This window comes from Pteropus medius, unplaced genomic scaffold, assembly GCF_902729225.1.
Source record: "Pteropus medius unplaced genomic scaffold, Ma_sr-lr_union100, whole genome shotgun sequence".
Lineage (NCBI taxonomy): Eukaryota > Metazoa > Chordata > Mammalia > Chiroptera > Pteropodidae > Pteropus > Pteropus medius.
In genome coordinates this window covers 13,090,630-13,108,057 of record NW_024354503.1, presented here as the reverse complement: position 1 = coordinate 13,108,057, position 17,428 = coordinate 13,090,630, and the positions used below count along the sequence as shown (strand labels likewise).

At 44.8% G+C, this 17,428-nt stretch overlaps 1 protein-coding gene across 2 annotated transcripts in view; it reads right to left on the bottom strand.

Annotated features, from left to right (window-relative positions):
• CLIC5 (chloride intracellular channel 5) overlaps positions 1–17,428 on the bottom strand; it is a 153,490-nt gene that overhangs the window by 9,010 nt on the left and 127,052 nt on the right. For both annotated transcript variants that reach the window (XM_039854078.1, XM_039854079.1), the window contains exon 5: positions 1,570–1,754. In XM_039854078.1, coding sequence (XP_039710012.1) covers positions 1,570–1,754 — 185 coding nt within the window. The remainder of the gene's footprint in view (positions 1–1,569; positions 1,755–17,428) is intronic.

Genomic DNA, 17,428 nt, shown 5'->3' with positions numbered 1-17,428 from the left:
TAGCGCCTCAGAAAGAGAGAATAAAGATGTTTTGGAAGTGGAGTGGGATATGCACTAATTAATAACTTCAACGAGATATAGCAGCTTAGATGCACCTACAGTTGACCCTTGGCTTGGCCCCAAATCCAAAGTGTATCCATGTTAATAAGTTGTATTTGCCCAGCCCATCAGCACCCGCATACATGATGCTCTCCCAGTCTCCAGCTCAGACCAAGCCCCCAGGAACACCAGTGCACACCCAGATGTGTGATTTCAACTCAAGCTTGTGTGTGCTGTGATTAGAAGGGAGCTGGCGTGTCTAGCCCGGACTTCAGCAAAACAAACAACAAACAAACAGACAAACAAACAAAAAACAACCACAAAAAGAAAACGATAGGCAGATAATCAGCTGATAAACGATTAAATCTGATTCTTCTCAGTAAAGGATAGAAAGAAACTGGGTATCATAAAGACATAACTAGGTGATAAAATGACTAATCAATGACTATTTATTAAAAGGCCACTGTATATTCACCATCATGCTTAGAGAAGGCCCTATCATCACAGAGCTTATTCTCTGACTGAGACAGTAAAACATAAAAACATGTACAATTTGCAAACTGTCTAGCTCTATAATCCCTTTATATTTTATTCTATGCTGGTGAGGGTCAGGGGAAAGGATGTGAGAAGAAGTGTTAGTTTAGACAACTTTGGGGGCACAACTGGTGTCTTCAAATGGGATGAAAGGGAGCAGCCCTGTCTGGTGATGTTCCAAAGAACACGTAGCAGCGAGGCAATTTGGAAGGCTGTTTTAATAATCAGAGCTGTCAGTGTGGTAGGGCTGGCTCGTGAGGCAGAAGGCTCTTCATCGTCAGAAATGTGCACTCGCAGCTGCATAGAACCCTGTCACGAACAGAAAGTGGCCCAGTTTGGGCTGGGAGGTTGTTTTGGATGACCTCTGAATTCTCTTCTTTCCAACTTGCAGATCCCAAGATTCATACAAGAGAGGATTACACTGCCTGTCAAAGACGGTCAGAAAGTACAACGATAGTAAACAAAATGATGTCACTTCTTGCAGCCTCCATCTCTTCAACTGATAGATAAGGAAGATGATGCCTGCCTGCCCTAGGGAATAGCTCGAGGGAATGAGAAGGTGGGTCAGTGCACAAAGAAAACATGCATATGAGGTCACATTTAATAGAGATGTGGGGGTATGGCCAGTGAAAACCTATGAAGAAGAAACGAGAAAGAGGCCTTTGGAGTAACAGGACTATATATAACTATATATGATATGACAATAGCAACTACTATATAATGAGCACTTACAATATGCCAGGGACTTACATGCCACATTACTCTTCCAACGACCTTAGAAAAAAAACAATACATGCCCATTTTACAGGTGAAAACTGAACCTCAGAGACACTAGGGCCAATATGCAGTGGAGGCTGACTTCAGTTACCTATTCAGGTGACTTCAGAGCCCAGGCTCTCAACCAGCCAATGGCGCTGCCCTCCACTTAATCCCATAGGTGACCCAGCCTAATATGGAGCTGGATCTGAGGAGCACTTGCAGGTAGAGGTCTCTTACCTGGACCACATGGAGCTTGGGCAATAGATTGCAGTCGGCCAAGGTCAGCTCGTCCCCATCCAGGAACTTGCGTCGGGACCGCGTGTCATCGTCCCCACGAGTGTTGGCGTCGATCTCCTCTGGCAGAGGGGTGTTCAGGTAGTCATCCAGTTCCTTCAGAGCCTTGGTCAGGCCTCTCTCAAGGGCTGGCAAGAAACAGCAAAAGAAGCATCTTTAGTCAAACCTGCCACTAGATACAGCCACAGTCTTCGGAGTAGAATAGCTTATCCTGAACCCCTCCTCACACTGCCAGCTCCCCACACACTGCGGAATACCTGGCAGCCATGAACACAGTACAGTAGACAAGTATGAAATGGCCTGAAAGAGCAAGGCTTAACCTAACAATAGGCAAAAGCTAATCTTTTTTGGGGGCATGGGAGGCAGGAATATAGAGATGCAACCATGAGGATATATATCAAAGCTTAGTGCTTATCTCCAGAAGATTCAATAACAATAGGTAACTTTCATTTCCTTTTTTGTTTACGTATATTTTTCCAATAATCTACAGTCAACCCACATAATAATTTTGTATAAAGAAAAAGCTATTAAATAAGTAAATACCAACTATATAGCAGTCCTAGGGCAGAGAGCTGCATCAGATTTTGTGGAAGCATTAACGGTGGCTAACCCAACCAGAGAAGGGTGGGAACAGGCTTCCAGGAGAGCAAGACATAGGAAAGTGAGAGAGGCCATGTCTGGTGCTGCCCCCCAGAGAACCAGTGGGCATCAGGGAGGCCTACTTGAGTTTAATCTAGAGAAGGTTGTTCTAAAAATCAGTGCTCTCTAAAAATGGAAGGGCCAGTGCACCAGGCAGTAGGCTCCACCAGCAATTTGCAATCACAGATTGCGTGGACACCTGTCATGGATACAGCTAAAAAAAAACAAAAAAACAAAAAAAAAACAAAAAACAACAAAAAAAACATTCAAAGGAAGATAATGTGACCCAAGACGATATAAATAATTCATTTAGACACAAGAGCAGAACGAAATACTCAAAAGAACAACTCTAGGATGTCGCTATCCCTGAGTCATTCTCCCCAGCATTTCATAGACCAACTCTGTCACAAAACACCGCCACAGGAACCGTCCACCTGAGCTCGAGGACGGAGGTGGAGGAGATGGTTGGCTGCGTCATTCATTAGCCACTGCATCTGTGTCATCAGTCCCATCCCTTGGTGTATAGCGTGGCACCGAGATCATAGGAATCATTAATATCAATCCTGATATTAATTCCAGCAGGGAAAAAAAAAAAGGGAGATGCTGCCTCTGGAGGAAGAGCCCAGTGGACTGTGTGCTCTTGTTCAGATTTTCCCAAATGTGCTTTCTGTTAGCCACTCCTCACACAATCCACATTTGTCTTTTCATAGAAGGCCTTTTGTTTGAGACAATGAAATGACACCAGCCCAAGATAAATCAATTGAATGCTTACTGGAATGTTTGAAAACAGGCTGGAGGTTGGACACAGTTTCTCAATACTTCCCTCTCCCTGGTGTGGCATTTGAACTTGTACTTCATCATCTGCTTTGTGTTTCCAGTTTGAGAGAATAGAAGGAGCGGGGTTAGGAAAAATGCTTGTATTCTCCCTAGTAATTGTCTAGACTGGGATGGGATTGCAAGCCTATTCAAGAGCAACAGCAGAGGGTGGGCATTTAACAATACTTATTATACGCCCCTCCCCCACCCCCACCACACCCAGGCACTTGTGATTTACATTGAGTTTGTTTGCTTCTTCAAATCCGGCTACCCCTTCAGTTATGAAGATTATGCCGAAATCTTGATTATAATGGAGAAAGGAAAAATCAGAGGGCCTGTTGAAACTTGGCCAACTGACATCAAGGGAAAGACATATGATGGGAATGAGACGTTGCAGATTCTGATTCCAAATGGCCCTTGGAGACATGAGCAGGCCACTACTCAAGCCTGTGCCCAAGTCATCTGGTCTGGGAATTATCGTGACATTTGGTAAAACAGGCCGAGGACAGCAACTGGAGCTCCTTGGGAAGATAGCTCTGGATAAATTTAAACTATCTCTCTAGTGATCTCTTGAGAGGGAAGGATCAAATTTGGCAATGGGCGTGGTTGTTGCCTTATGTCACGACTGCGACATACCATGTAACATACCAAGTAGCCACCTTCTGAGAATGTCTTCCATGTGTCAGTTTCATCGCTTGCATTTATGTATTTGGATCATGAACGTGAAGGTGCAGTTGGTGATAATCATGGTAGAGAGAAGAAGAGACGGGGCAACAGAAATAGGACCCTATGGCCTGGAGCTAACTCTGTATTTAAATTTTGACCCTGCCCAGGCTAGATCGAATGTGACGCTGCTGAAGCTTAAGCTTCAGGCTCCCTTATTGTGTGGGCCCCTTCCAAGGCCCTGAAGTTGACTTTTAAAATTCCTCATTAGTACTTACTGTATTGGCTTCAGACCCCACAAATCCTGGAAACATTCCTCAACTTGGCGCTTACTAAGTGTGACCTTGGGCGAGTTCCTGAACTCCACTGAGCTTTTGGTTTTCTCATCTCAACTATGGAACTAAAAATCCCTAACCCTCATAAAGCCGTCGTGAGAAATAATTCAGATTATGCAGGGAAAGTGCCTCAGAGAGTGCCTGGCCCATAGTGGGATACCAATTAATGACAGCTGTTGCTATGGCATCACCATATGTGCCAGTCATCCTGCTCTCGGTCCCTCATACTCTTGTCAGTATGTTCCCGAAAAATCTAGGGTGAGGCAGATAACGAGACGCTAAGAAACTTCAGAGGGAGAAATCAACGGCCCAGAGCTTTGCTTCTCTTATTGACTTAATGTACAACCACAGCCCTGTCCATTCTGCTCCCTCGGATGCCTTCTTGGTGACAAGCCATGTTGAGAGGCATGGCCAAAGGGAAATCGATGCCACGGGCCTGTGTGCTAACGTACTGCCATATTATCGAATAACAACTGCCAGCACCAATATATTCTCTGCCAGTTCTTTTCCTTCCTACCTGCCAACTCATTCCTCTGACCCTGGCTCAGTCTGGCATCCATAGGATTTCATTATCCCTTTCAGCTGACGGCACGCAGGTTACAAAAATGTTTGGTGTTGAAGTTTTTGCTCTGGTGAGAGTGAAGAGGATATGAAAGAAACCGGAGTGACGAGAAGATGTTAAATCCTTCAGTTTTCAAATCTGAAACTCTCCTTCCAAAGACTGCTTCTGAGTAGCAGGACGGGTCACCCATGGACCATAGCAAGCCTGAGGCCAGGGGACCCCGAGACCCAGGACCACTAACATCCCAGGCACTTGATGGATACCCAGTCCTCTAGCTGCTTTCTTCTCCTCTCCACCCCACCCTCCCTTTAAGATTTATTCTGTACCACACACAAATGCACTGGGTAAAATATGTGATGAGGAAACAAGGGGGAATAGTTCATAAATATTCTCAGCCATATGCAAACAATCTCAAATTTATTTTTCTCTTTTTTAAGGAGGAAAAAAAGCCACCCATTCCATGATCACTTCCAGATTCATTGAGGTTGATATTACATAAGACCCAATATTGTTTCCTCGTCATAGAGAAATAATGACTTGGAAACGGCAATTTGAGCTAAGAAAATAATATACTCTTACCAGGGCATGGAGGCTGAATGGGGACCAGAGAGCCAAGACTCTAGCTCGGTCTCCAACGAGCTCTTGCAGGCACAGCTCAGCCCTGGTTAGCTGGCATGCTTTGTGCACCAAGGGTATTGATCTGCAAACAGCCATGCAGACTCCTGGGGGCTCAAAGTTCACTTGAAGCTGAGCAGATGTCAAAGGTGGCCTTTGAAAGACGGGCACAGCTCTGTGGGCCCAGGTTGCTTTACTTTCAGTTTCTCACGCGTAGTGTTTTCTCCGGCCTGTGAATTTGTGGACCGAGAAAAACCAAGGGTCCACTTCTGACCGACATCTGCAATAGGGGTCTGCTCAGCTCTCCACGGAGTAGGAGATGGTGGCTACAGGAGGCTGGTCCCAGGCCGAGCACCTTCTGCCCAGCTGGGTTGCTCTCATTGCTCTACTCCTGTTCCCCAGCACCAGCAAGAAATACACTTACTGAATTTCTGCATTGAACCGGGATGTTTATGCCAACCGTGATATAAATGTACAATGAAGGTCTTGAGATGGGAGTAAGTATTCATCCCCATTTAACAGATGAATTGAGTCTTGGACTTATCTAAGGTACATACCCATGTGCAAGCCAACTGTTCAAATCACTCTTAGATGTACAAAGAAAATGTACCTGCTTTTTCTTTTAACTACTTTGGTTTCCTTACAGGCTCCCAACACCCGGGCGATGGGAAAACAACTTCAATTTAGTCCATTCTGGATTATGACTTAGTTTTATGTTATAATCTAAATAGTTCCTCTAGATAATTCCAGTCACTTTTGCATGAAAAAAAAAAATCATCGGTTTCTCAGAGAGCTTCCTTCCCCTCTGCTCTTCTTCCTGAGTAAACAGGGGTGGATCTGGGAAGAGGCTCTTGTCACTTCCTGATACCTTGGAGACAGGAATCTTGGGTTTGTGGGGTAGACGTTTGGGAAAGCTAACACTTATGCTGAACCTCTGTTGCCTTCACGAGTAGCCATGGGGATGTTGACCCTAGGGTGGTGGTCAGAAGTGGACTGGGGGCCTCCCTCCAATACCCTGAGTAGAGGATGCCTGAGTAAAGTGCCACATGGAGCTTCCCAGACATGTCTCTAGTTCCCTGACCTCTGTGCCTCCCTCTTCTCCCCTGGGCAGGGAGGGGAGGGCTTGCCTTTACATTTTCCTATGTCAAGTAGTCCATCAACCACAGAGTAGCAAGTTTCCCTTGGAGCTGAGTCTTTTAGGCTTGGTTCTCAATGTGCTAAAGTTGAGAAATAAAGAAATTTAGAACATCTTTAGACAATAGTTTGGCCTGCAAGGCTACTGTCTTGTTGAAAGTGCTATTTTGAATATCAGAAGCTAAATATTGAATTCCTTTCTCTTCCTTGGAATTCCTCTATAGAAATCCTCATCTCTCATGGGGCCTGTGGATGCCTAGGACAGATTAGAATCATGTACTCAGACAGGCAAAGAGAAAATTATTTTCAAAATAGTAGCCCTGTTATACGAGTTAGAAGAAAAACCAGGATTTAAAAATGGAGCTGATGGATTCCAAAACTTACACTTCCTACACTCTGCAAGGTGTATCTGGGTGCCAAGAGCTGCCCCACAGCTCCTTGGGGTCCACTCAGCCTGCCACCTTCCTTTCATGCTTCAGACCTTTCTCACACACCCTTATTCCCCTGACTACAGTGTGGCTACCAGAATACTCCTCTTCATGCCTCACCGTCCAGCTCATTTGATAACATATTTATGTTCTCCTATTAATGGCTTGATTTTAGCTGGACTTCTTGGTGCTCTGAGTGACCGTGATTGGGCCTAGAAGGTGCTATCTCTGAGGAGAGAGCCTACCAGGCACCCTCACGCCATTTTTCAGTGGCAAAGACCAACTCTGCCTATACTCGGACCAATGCAGTCACGTTGTCTGTGTGATAGCAAGACATCTGAGTGAAAAGTGAGACATCCATTTGGGTTTTGCCTATAATGAAAGAAACAGCTAGATATTGGGACATAGCTAGAGGACTGAATGAGGTCTTTACTTTTCATCTCCTTTGAGAGCATGTTGCCGTTATAACCAAAGGATGCAAAAATAAAGGGGTGGGGGGAGACCACAGCAAAGATTTCTCTGGCCATCACATATTCTTGGGGAGAAAATAAAAAGCTGGCCACACCCTGCTGACATCTCATCATTTTAAACATGAATGATACTGTAATGGAAACAAAAAAATCAAATAATAAAAATTTAATATCGCCTCTCCCTCATCTTTTGGAGGAAGAAGCCTTTCTTCAGAAACTGAGAGAGATCGAATTGCTCTACACAAGGTGCCCAGGACCAAAGACCCAGGAGAGAGGAGGGAGCTGGAGCAGAGTCTCGAGGGATGAGAGAAGAGAAGGCATAGGCCAGGTGGAAAAATTTCTAAGGAAATTTTTAGCACATTTGGCTTCCTGATGGGCAATGTAATTCCCTCCGCCCAAGAAAGCTTCTGTAAAGATGCACTTTCACTTTTCTGGTTTGGAGATTAAAGTCATGTAGCTTTTCTTCCTTGGAAAGTCCTTAAAGAGAGGGTAAGGTGGCCCAGTTACAATCAGGTTACGTGAGCGTGAATGACCACACAGAGGCAAAACTATCAAGCAGGTGGAGCCTGGGGGCCACACCCTCTGATCCACAGTGACTCTTCTAGAGCGCATAGCAGATAAGGGGGTGCTGATCCTCACAGTTGTTTTGTCTCTTACAATAGTATCTGCTGGGTTCTTAGAACACACTGAGGCAGAAATAACAGCAGGGCTGTAGAAGATGGGAACTGGGCTTTCTTTCAGGTTTGGTGGACCCCCCTTTGCTGCTCCCGGGCCCTCTCGTTATGTTAGCATGTTACTAGTATCATCAGGGAAGGGACAGAGAAAGCCTGGGTGGTGGGGAGTAGGGTGTGTCAGATAGCCCTGAGCCAAGCTCCCCTGAGAGGTCTCATGATAATAGACATGGCAGCAGAGTGGCGCATCTACTCTGGTTTCCAAGACAACTGGGTTTGAATCCTGATGCTGGTTATGGTTGTTCACAAGTTGCTAATAAAGTATCTTATACAGTCCAGTGCACAGTGGAACTTAACAAAAGACAACTGTTATTATTATGGCTGTAGAACTTAAGTTTATGAGAGAATGAGAGGGAAGAAGAGAGACTGAGAGCAAGAGATCGACTTAGGTAGAAGTCGTCTGAAATGAAGCTTGTCTGACCATCCTAGAACTTCTCAAGTACACGGAGAATCCTGGATTGCTCAGAGGATGAAGCTCCCTCCTGTCTTTCCCAACACATTCAGAACCCCAAGTCGTCTGGTACCATCTCTTTGGGTTTGGCATTGTTCTCTCCAAGCTATGTAGGTGTGTCAAATTTTCTTGGTCTGAAAGTTTGGAGAATCCATGTCCACCTTTGGCGTCAGACCAAGAACAGTGAACTTGTCCTCACAGCCAGAGAGAAGTATATCATCAAATTGGCTCTGACTGTGAAAGACCCAGGGATTCATATGTGAGAAGCAATTCCCAGGTCTTCGTTTCTAGGCACTGGTGAAAACAGGGAAGTTGGAAAGACAAAAAGCGGTTTATGAGAAAGCAAAATGCAATGGTAACTTCAACAGATTCCCCGCTGTTCCCTTATGCTGCGTCAGCTGGGCTTGAGAAGAGTCTGCAGCTCACGCTGCCATAGTTATTATTTTGTTTGTTCTAGAAGGGATTTTGGCGTCGAATGAGAGGGCGAATTAAATGACAAACTCCTATAGTTCTTTCCAGTAAAAGGCCAGTAAATGATTCTTTACTGCCAAGGCAGGATTCAAGTCTTAGACTATTATGGCAGATTGGGGTATGGGACACGGCTGGATGCCATCACTCTCCTCCATATTTGGTGGAGAGGATCAACTGAGCCAATGGGGCACTCTGATATATTCCTGAGGAATTTGTCTCTTCCTCCTTACAGCTTCCTCCCCTAGCCCTATAGGGAATCATTGTGAAGAATAATCTTTTTTATATAGCTCCACAAATCAACCTGATATTTGCTCTATGTTCAGAAGTATTATTCCCAACAACAACAACCAAACATTCTTTTCAAGGCAAGTCTTTGGCCGTGTTTAAAACACCAGCAAGGTAAAGAGTTTATGACCATTTAAGCATGTCTTTCATAAAAATTTTTTTTTCAGTTATAAAGGAAACTAGGGAGAGTGTAGACAATTCCAGATTCAGATAATTTTCTGAATCTCCGAAAAGCCACAGTAAATATGAAGACAAAAATTATCACTTAGGTCTTCACATTTAGGTTTCTTTTTGTGTGCACAGCCTCTACCATGTAAGCACCCCAAATATTTGTTTATCAACAGGTGAAGAAAGAGAGGCAGAGAGAGACCGACTGAATGGAGCTAGCCAGAAGACGAAAATTCAGAAATTCACCAGACACGGTGTGCTAGCTGGAGCCACCGGGAGAGAACGTATTCCCCATTAGAGAGCCCAGCCCGGCTTTAGCCATGGGGCGGTGGCGACCCCTTCTGGCCTGTCCTTAAGCGAAGAAAACTTCTGCATCTTACACAGAGAACATGTATGTGTGTTTTCTATTAGGCTTTCCAGAAACTCATAAATGGTTGTAAAACCCATTGTGCTAATAGAAAGAACGACATAAATGCTGACTGAAGCGATTAATGCTGGTTGTAGTTTATGTAGCAGACTGAATCAGGCTGAAAACGGTGATTTTTTTATGGTTACTTTATAACAGGTTATTTTTAAGTATCGGGTCATAGATTAGGTTTAGTGCTGATGCTCAAATGTTTGGAATGAGCTGGTCAAGGCAGATTCTAACTTTCTCAGGGGTCATCTGTCCCAGCATTTAGACCTAGAGATTTTCTTTCGCAATTCTCCCTCCATCCAAACACTCAGGCCGAAGTGATCGAACCACATTTCACCTTGCTTCATCCTCGAAAGCCCACGCCTTTTATAAAAGAGCCATTAACAAATTTCAAAACTGCTACCCTGGCACCACATCTCTAAGTTTAAATAATTACCGGGTTAGCCATTCTGTGACTATCCTACATTCTCTTCCGGTTGCCCGTTCTCGCATTTGTGAAGCAGGCACCTATGGCGGGCCTGCTGTGGGCCAGGTTTGGCCCGCATGCTCCCCATGGGTTGCTGAGGCAGGACTTCAGTGTTGAAGCTGGGTTGCTGGTATATTTAGGGAAACACACACGGTGGTCGTTCAATCAGCATTTGTTGGTTTATGAACGGATTTGATCATAGTTTCCTAAATGACTTACTGAGTCTAGTTTAAAAACTCAGCACCACACACGTTTTAAATAATGGATTATATTAATTGTATAATGTGCACAGGTCAAGAGCACAGACCATGGGACCAGTAGCCTGGGTTGGGATCCTGGCCCTGTCACATACTCGCTTGGGCAGGCTGCTGCATCTCTTGTGCCTCAATTTCCTCATCGGCAAAATAAAGATCATAACATGGCACACCATGTAGGGTTACAGTCGATAATGCCCGCAGAGGGCTTAGAAAGGTGCCCGCATGCAGTGAGTCTTCTTATGTGCAATCTGTGACACCGATGGATAAGAATCAAAGCATACAAAAGAGCTAATAAACTCTTAGAGTTGTAAGAAAATAGTCTGCTTGATAAATATTGCCCCTGACTTGTCCTCTGCCCTAAGGAAGTCATCCCAGATGAATTATACATATACCATCTTTTCTTATGTACTCAGCTGGTCCTCTTCTCTGACTCTGCCACTGTCACCACAGTCCCACCAGAATGAGCCTCCTAATAGTCGTGCAGTGGGACAACTTTAGAAGGGAAGTTCGGCAGGGATCGGGGGTGGCTAACACTTTTGCAGAATTTCCCAGATATGCCGTAATCATAACCACTGTTCCCCTTACTGAGAGTGGTTCTCTGGGTGCCCTCACTTTTCCCCACATAGGTCATGGTCTGGAGGGAGAAGCTATTCACTGGCTGTGTCAGTTGCCCAGCTTTTACTACATGAGTCTTGAATCTTCTAAAGTTTGAAGTAAGCGTGTAGTAGATTAAGCGTACAAATTTATACTTCTGTCTCCTAAAATCTAGGTGAGGTAATGATCCCAATTTGGTCAATCCCAAAGGAGAGTTTGAAATAGTGTGTCTTTTTCCGGAGGGCTAGATTAGGTATTTTCATCATAGTTTTTTTTTTTTTTTTAACACCTTAAGTTGAAAGTGAATTATATGCAAAAATTCACTCTTACCTTCTGTGTTACTAACAGACTCCACATTTTTCAGAGTACCCGGTCGATAATACTTATCTTCCCAGATTCCCAGACTTTCAGCTAGAGGAGGCCAAGTGGCCAACTTTTGGCCAATGAGATGTAAGTGGAAATTTATGAATAGACTTCTAAGAAAAACGAGACAAGATGCAGCTAGCACTGCCTGGAACTCAGATGTAATGCCTGGAAGTAGAGCAACTAAAACTGCCTGAAACTCTACTCTCTGGACTTCTTGTTATGTGAGAAAAGCAAACTCCTATTAAGAAGTAAACATTTACAAAGAGTGCTTAGGGCAGGGCATGGCACATAGTAAAATGCTACATAGGTTTTTGCTAAATAAAATAAATATTTGCTTTAGCCTCTGTAATCAGGTTTCTGTTACATACAGCCAAATCCAACTTTGCCAATACACATAGATAGTGCCAATATTTCACCATCACATTATTATTTTAGAATCTTATGCAATGCCCGGAACTGAAAGAGGAGTCTGAGAAAAGGTGAGGGACCCTGAAATGTGACTCCATGTGTCTCTACATGCTCATGCGACTGGTTTCGTCGCGCCAGAGGATCTACAACGGCTCCCTTTCTTTGTGTTCTGATAGCGCTTGGTCTCTTGGGGATGGACGAGGGGATCCCATTTGTTTGGCCTGGCATGTTCTCCTTCGCAGGGTCATCGGAGCCAAAAGAGAAGCGCAGGCCACCACCAATCTGCACCTCCCGGCCAAGTGACAGAGATAGAACTGAGATCAGGGCCAGACACAGGCAAAGTGTTGAGTAAAATGTGCCTTTGTGGTCCCCTCAGTGGAAACAACACGTGGGTGACTGCCTGTGCGCACGTCAATGGGCATGTGTCCATCAGAGTTAGTGCCGGGCGTGGAAGGCCTGCGAAATCACGTGGTTTGACCTCCTTACCCGGAAATTCAGGATGGAGAGAGTTCTGGACGTGGGCACTGATGAGCATACTTCTTACTATGATCCAGATCACTAAATGCTTCTTCGACCAGAGGTTCCTAGGAAATTACTAGTTTCTGGCTGGAAGAACACTAGAATTTAGCCTTCCATGTTTACTCTTCTAATCATGGTTAAATTTCACCTTTGACACTGAATAGAATGTTTCTTGAATGTAGTTATAAAAATAAGGGTGACGAGAAAAATACCACTTAAGCAAACACCACCACTATCCTGCCGGTCTTCAGGAGAAGTGTTCAGATCATCACACTCTTTTATCAATTGGTTCTAAATGAGGTTATTTGTTATTGTTGTTGTTTTTCCACCATGAAGCTTGAGTTCATATAACAGAGGTTATTAAAGCATTATATGTTCTCAGCTGAACATCATAAACTTTAAAGGAATATTGGGAAGTTTCAAAGGTAATCAAGAGAATCGGAGTGCTTGAAATGTGGTCACAGGCTTAAAGGTGGGGCTGGACAGGCCAGAACAGGAAGTGGCTTGGAAGAAATGGCCCTGACACTGATGAGTGAGATCAGACTCTTGAAACATGTCTCAGGTAAATGTGCAGACAGGTTAGGGGCATCTTGAAGTGTCTGGGATGTGGTTTGTTCATTCATTTAACAAATGTTTATTGAGCACCTGCTCTGGACCAGATGCTGAGCTGGGCTCTCGGGATAATAATGATGAACGAGACACACACAGCATGTCCCCTCACAGAGACTGCTGCCGAGAACCCTACTTCCCAAAGCATTCTCCTGGACCTGCAGCAGCAGAATCACTTGGGAGCTCTCAGGCTCACCCCAGACCCACTGCATCGATACCTGCATTTTAACAAGACCCTCCAGGGGACTCAAATGTACATTTAAGTTGGAAAATAGTTTGGATAACAAAGCAAGCAAAATGAAGTGTTACTTGACACGTGAGTTCTAAACAGATGCATTTTCTCCAGCTAATGAGGCTACTCAGGCTACACTCCGGAGTGGGCTTGAGGTGGATTGAGGTGCTTTCTTGAAGACAGCAGATTTTTAAAGAAAGCTAGGGGTTTTAAAGTCACAGTTCTACATAGCACCTTTTTTTTTCTTCAATAAATTATCGTCTCCAAAAGGTTGATGAATTCAGAATATCAGATTGGATTTAACCTCTGGTTTCAATTGTTATGTTTTAGTATTAATTGGTAACAAAAGAGTTTAAAAGCTGAGAAATGCCTGGGTCCATCACTAGCTCCATCATATCTTCTGAACAATTTCCCATGCTTCAGCTTTTCTTCTGTGAAATGGAGAGAACGATGCCCATTCTGCCTGGATAAGGTGGTGACGAATTTGACAAGGAGAGTTTATAACTGGGAGCATCTGAAGTTTTTGTTGGGAATTTCAGCATACCACCTGGATTTTACATCTTGTCACTGTCAACCCCAGCTCTACCCCCAATGGAGGAACCCATTCTACATGCTGATTTTCCCAGAGCCGCTTTGTACTAAGAGTCAACAGAGAGGAAGAAGTTTTTCTCAAAGCCATGTTCTAATCACAGATGAGGGATTATAAGTGCAGTCCTCATATAAACTAACTACAGCGATGAAATGTAGACACGCTCACCCGTGTACATCATTGTGCTTAAAGGTGAAGCCGTGAGACCCATACTGTGTCCTGTCACAAATACAACTTTACATGAAAGCACATATTTTTTCAGATTAATTAATATATAACCCTGTTTATTTAAGGAGATATGTAATGACCTCTGCTAGTGCACAGAAATTGCCGAACACACATAAGGTGTCTATAGATATATTATATATATGTATGTTATATATATATATATGAGAGAGAGAGGAAGAGAGAGAGACAAGGGAACATATTTAGCTATTTAGCTCCCACGTGTAGACTTGCACAAAGACAAGAGGTGTCGGCTGCACGGGATGAGGTAACGGTAGCCAGAGGTGAAAGAGCATTTAGCTTGTGTTCAAATTAGTCATTTAAAGTTCCTTTATTCCCCAGGCCTTGCTATGAGTCCAGGCAAGGCCAGGAGAACGCGTTCTGGTCAGACGGCGGGAAATTCCACCACATGGAATGGTGTTGGTGGTCTCTGCTCTACGGCAGCCGGGGGGCCCACACAGCTAACACCCTCTCCTTCCACTAATGAATGCGCCCACCCACGCAGGACCCTCCTTCCCTCCCCATTCCTTTTCCTCCCCTCCCTCCTCACGCTGCCCCCTTCAACCAGCCACGTGGCCACCAACCGACTTCCTTATGACCGCCCAAGGATTCATTTCGGGAGCAAAATTTGTTAAATTATAAATTGCCAGCATCTGCCTCAATAATGAACTAAATCAAAGACCCTCTGGAAGAATCCCCTGGGCAACTCTTGGGAGGTGCCAGAAGGAAATATTCACCCCTTCCCCTCCCTCTTGCTCTTAGCCTCAAGGACCCTCCACGTGTGAGGGTAGGCATCTATGCAGGATGCGCCAAACCTCAGAGGTGGGTCCCTGCAAGCTTAGGTTATTTGTTTTTCCTTGGAAGAACAGTTAATCAAAGCAAAACTTCAACCCAACAAACAAACAAACAGAATACCCTGAGTTGGCTATTTGCACACAGGGGTGGCCAAGGGAGGCAGCCTAAAGGGTTCCTTTGTGACCAGAGGCGTTTTTGAAAGGAGACAGCAATGGCTGCTTTATGAGGAAGTGGCAAGACAGTCACCTCGTTATCCTCACCACTGTGGTGGTCTGAGGACCACCCAGGAACCTCCATCATGATAACAGCTGAGGTCTTCTTCCAGCAAACCAGTGGTCCTGAGTTGGGACACAGCTGTCTTCTTCCAAAAGAATGGGTCTGTGCTCCCCACGGGATAGACACAGAGTCCCACCGCCACCTCAGCGACTTCTGTTTCTGAGCAGAGTAACTATAACTCGCATTCCTACCACCTTCCACATATTGCCTTAGCTTTAACCTCAGAGCACGAGGGCTGAATGAGAGGTGGGGGTCGTGCCCATCCCCTTGGAAAGGCCGGGTGTCCAGACTGGGGCCACTGTGTGACGTGGGGGCTGAGGGCTGGGCAGGAGGAAGAGGAGAAGGAAATAAGCGCCTTGTGATTGAAGTGGCTTGAAATAATAAATACACACACTCTCTTTTAAACATAGCTCGCCACATCCTGGGGAATCTGGAAAAATGCTCCCCTTCGCCTCCCCAACACCCTCCTGCCGTCCTCACCCCCAACAGCAGTTGGCTTTCACGACGCTTTGAGGAAAAAGCACGGGGCCTTTGATAGTAAGGGCTTGTTAGTTCTGGGCTAACAGCCCTCCCAGGCCGCTTTGAATCCTTTCGAACACTTTTCTATTTTAGGTCAAGGAAGTTCATAAAAGTGAAGACTGAAGGTGGTGGAAGGGGGAGAGGAAAAGGAGGAAAAAGCAGCTGGGGACAGCTTGTCATCAGGCAGCCAGCGACCTCTGGAGGATGCTTCCGGCCTGGAGGATGGACCCTGCCTCGGGTGTGGAGGACAGATGTTGGAAGGTGGCTTTGAGCCCCCGAAGGAGACCAGGGCTCTTCTGGAACCCCCAGACAAAGCGTAAGCACAACCGGGTCCCTGTAAGCAGAAGATGCTTGAAAATCCACAGGCCTCCTTATGCTAAACAAGATTAGCATCTCTAGCGCTGATTCCTCCACATGCCACAAGAGAGCAGCACATGCTGCTACATCGCACTAGAAACTGGACAGCCCAGTCCAAAGGGCTGGCACCAGGGAATCTGAAATGAATAGCAGCAGCAGCAGCAATAGCTGTATCGGATTTGTGCCTACTGCGTGCTAGGGACTGTTCCAGGTGCTTCAATGTATCAATTCGTTAATTAACATGACAATGCTATAAGAGCCCTATTCTAATCTCTGTATTAGAGATGAGGAGGTATAGAAATTAAGAGAACTTGCTATTGTAGCCTGGGACTGCCTAAAATAGAGCTCAGCAAATTATAATCCGAGGGTCAAATCCAGCTCACTGCCTATTTTTGCACTGGCCTCAAGCTAACGATGGTTTTTACATTTTTGGATGGCTGGGGAAAAGTCAAAAGAAGAATATTTCCTGACACTTGAAAATAATGTGATATTCCAAATTCAGTGTCTATAAATGAAATGTTCTTGGAACACAGCCACATTCACTTGTTTACGTATCGTCAGTGGCTGCTTTATGGTTCCAGCAGCAGAGCTGAGCAGCTGTGACAACCTATATAGCCTGCAAATATTTACTATCTGACCCTTCACAGAAGAAGTTTGCCAGCCCTTGACCTAAGACATAAGTGCTACCTTTTTCCAGGCAGAAGAGACAGAGGGCAGAACTGACACTTCGCTGGACATGGAGTTAGGACGGCTATCCCAGAGGGATCTGGAAGCAATGCTGACCTCAATTCATTTTCTTTCCAACAGGGTGGCTCAAGGTCAAGCAGAAGGGAGGGTTTGACAATTCACTGCATAGCCTCTAGGAAGTAATAGAATGTTCGATTTAGAAAGGGCTATGGGAATCACCTACCTTATTTCATCGAGACTAAGATGCACATTTTTTCACATTTGACATCTTTGTAATCAGACTGTATCCTCCAATCAAAACATTATTGTTTAAGTGAAAGAATTTTTGTTTACTCGAAGGCAGTTTTTGTTTCTTAGTGGCACTTAAAATAATAGTGTCTTACAATAGACGACACCTTAGATTAGGCAGTTCTTACTGCCAAAGATCTAGCCTCTTTTTTATACCCTTCCTTTGATGGGACATTCACTTCTTTAGTTAGTGGCCCATTCTACAGATTTCATTTTAAACTTCTGTGAGCCTCAATTTCCTATGCTTCAAATGGGAATGGTCTTGTTTACTATATTTACTTAAAATGTCTTATAGATTTTATCATGAGGAATTGAGGGGTATACGTGGAAAGGAAGGCACTTCCACCACTGGGGTAGGGAGGAACAGAGCAGGCCGCAGGGGGGTTGGTCTGTTGGTTTGGATCAGCCCCAGGCTGGCTGCAAGGTGAAAGG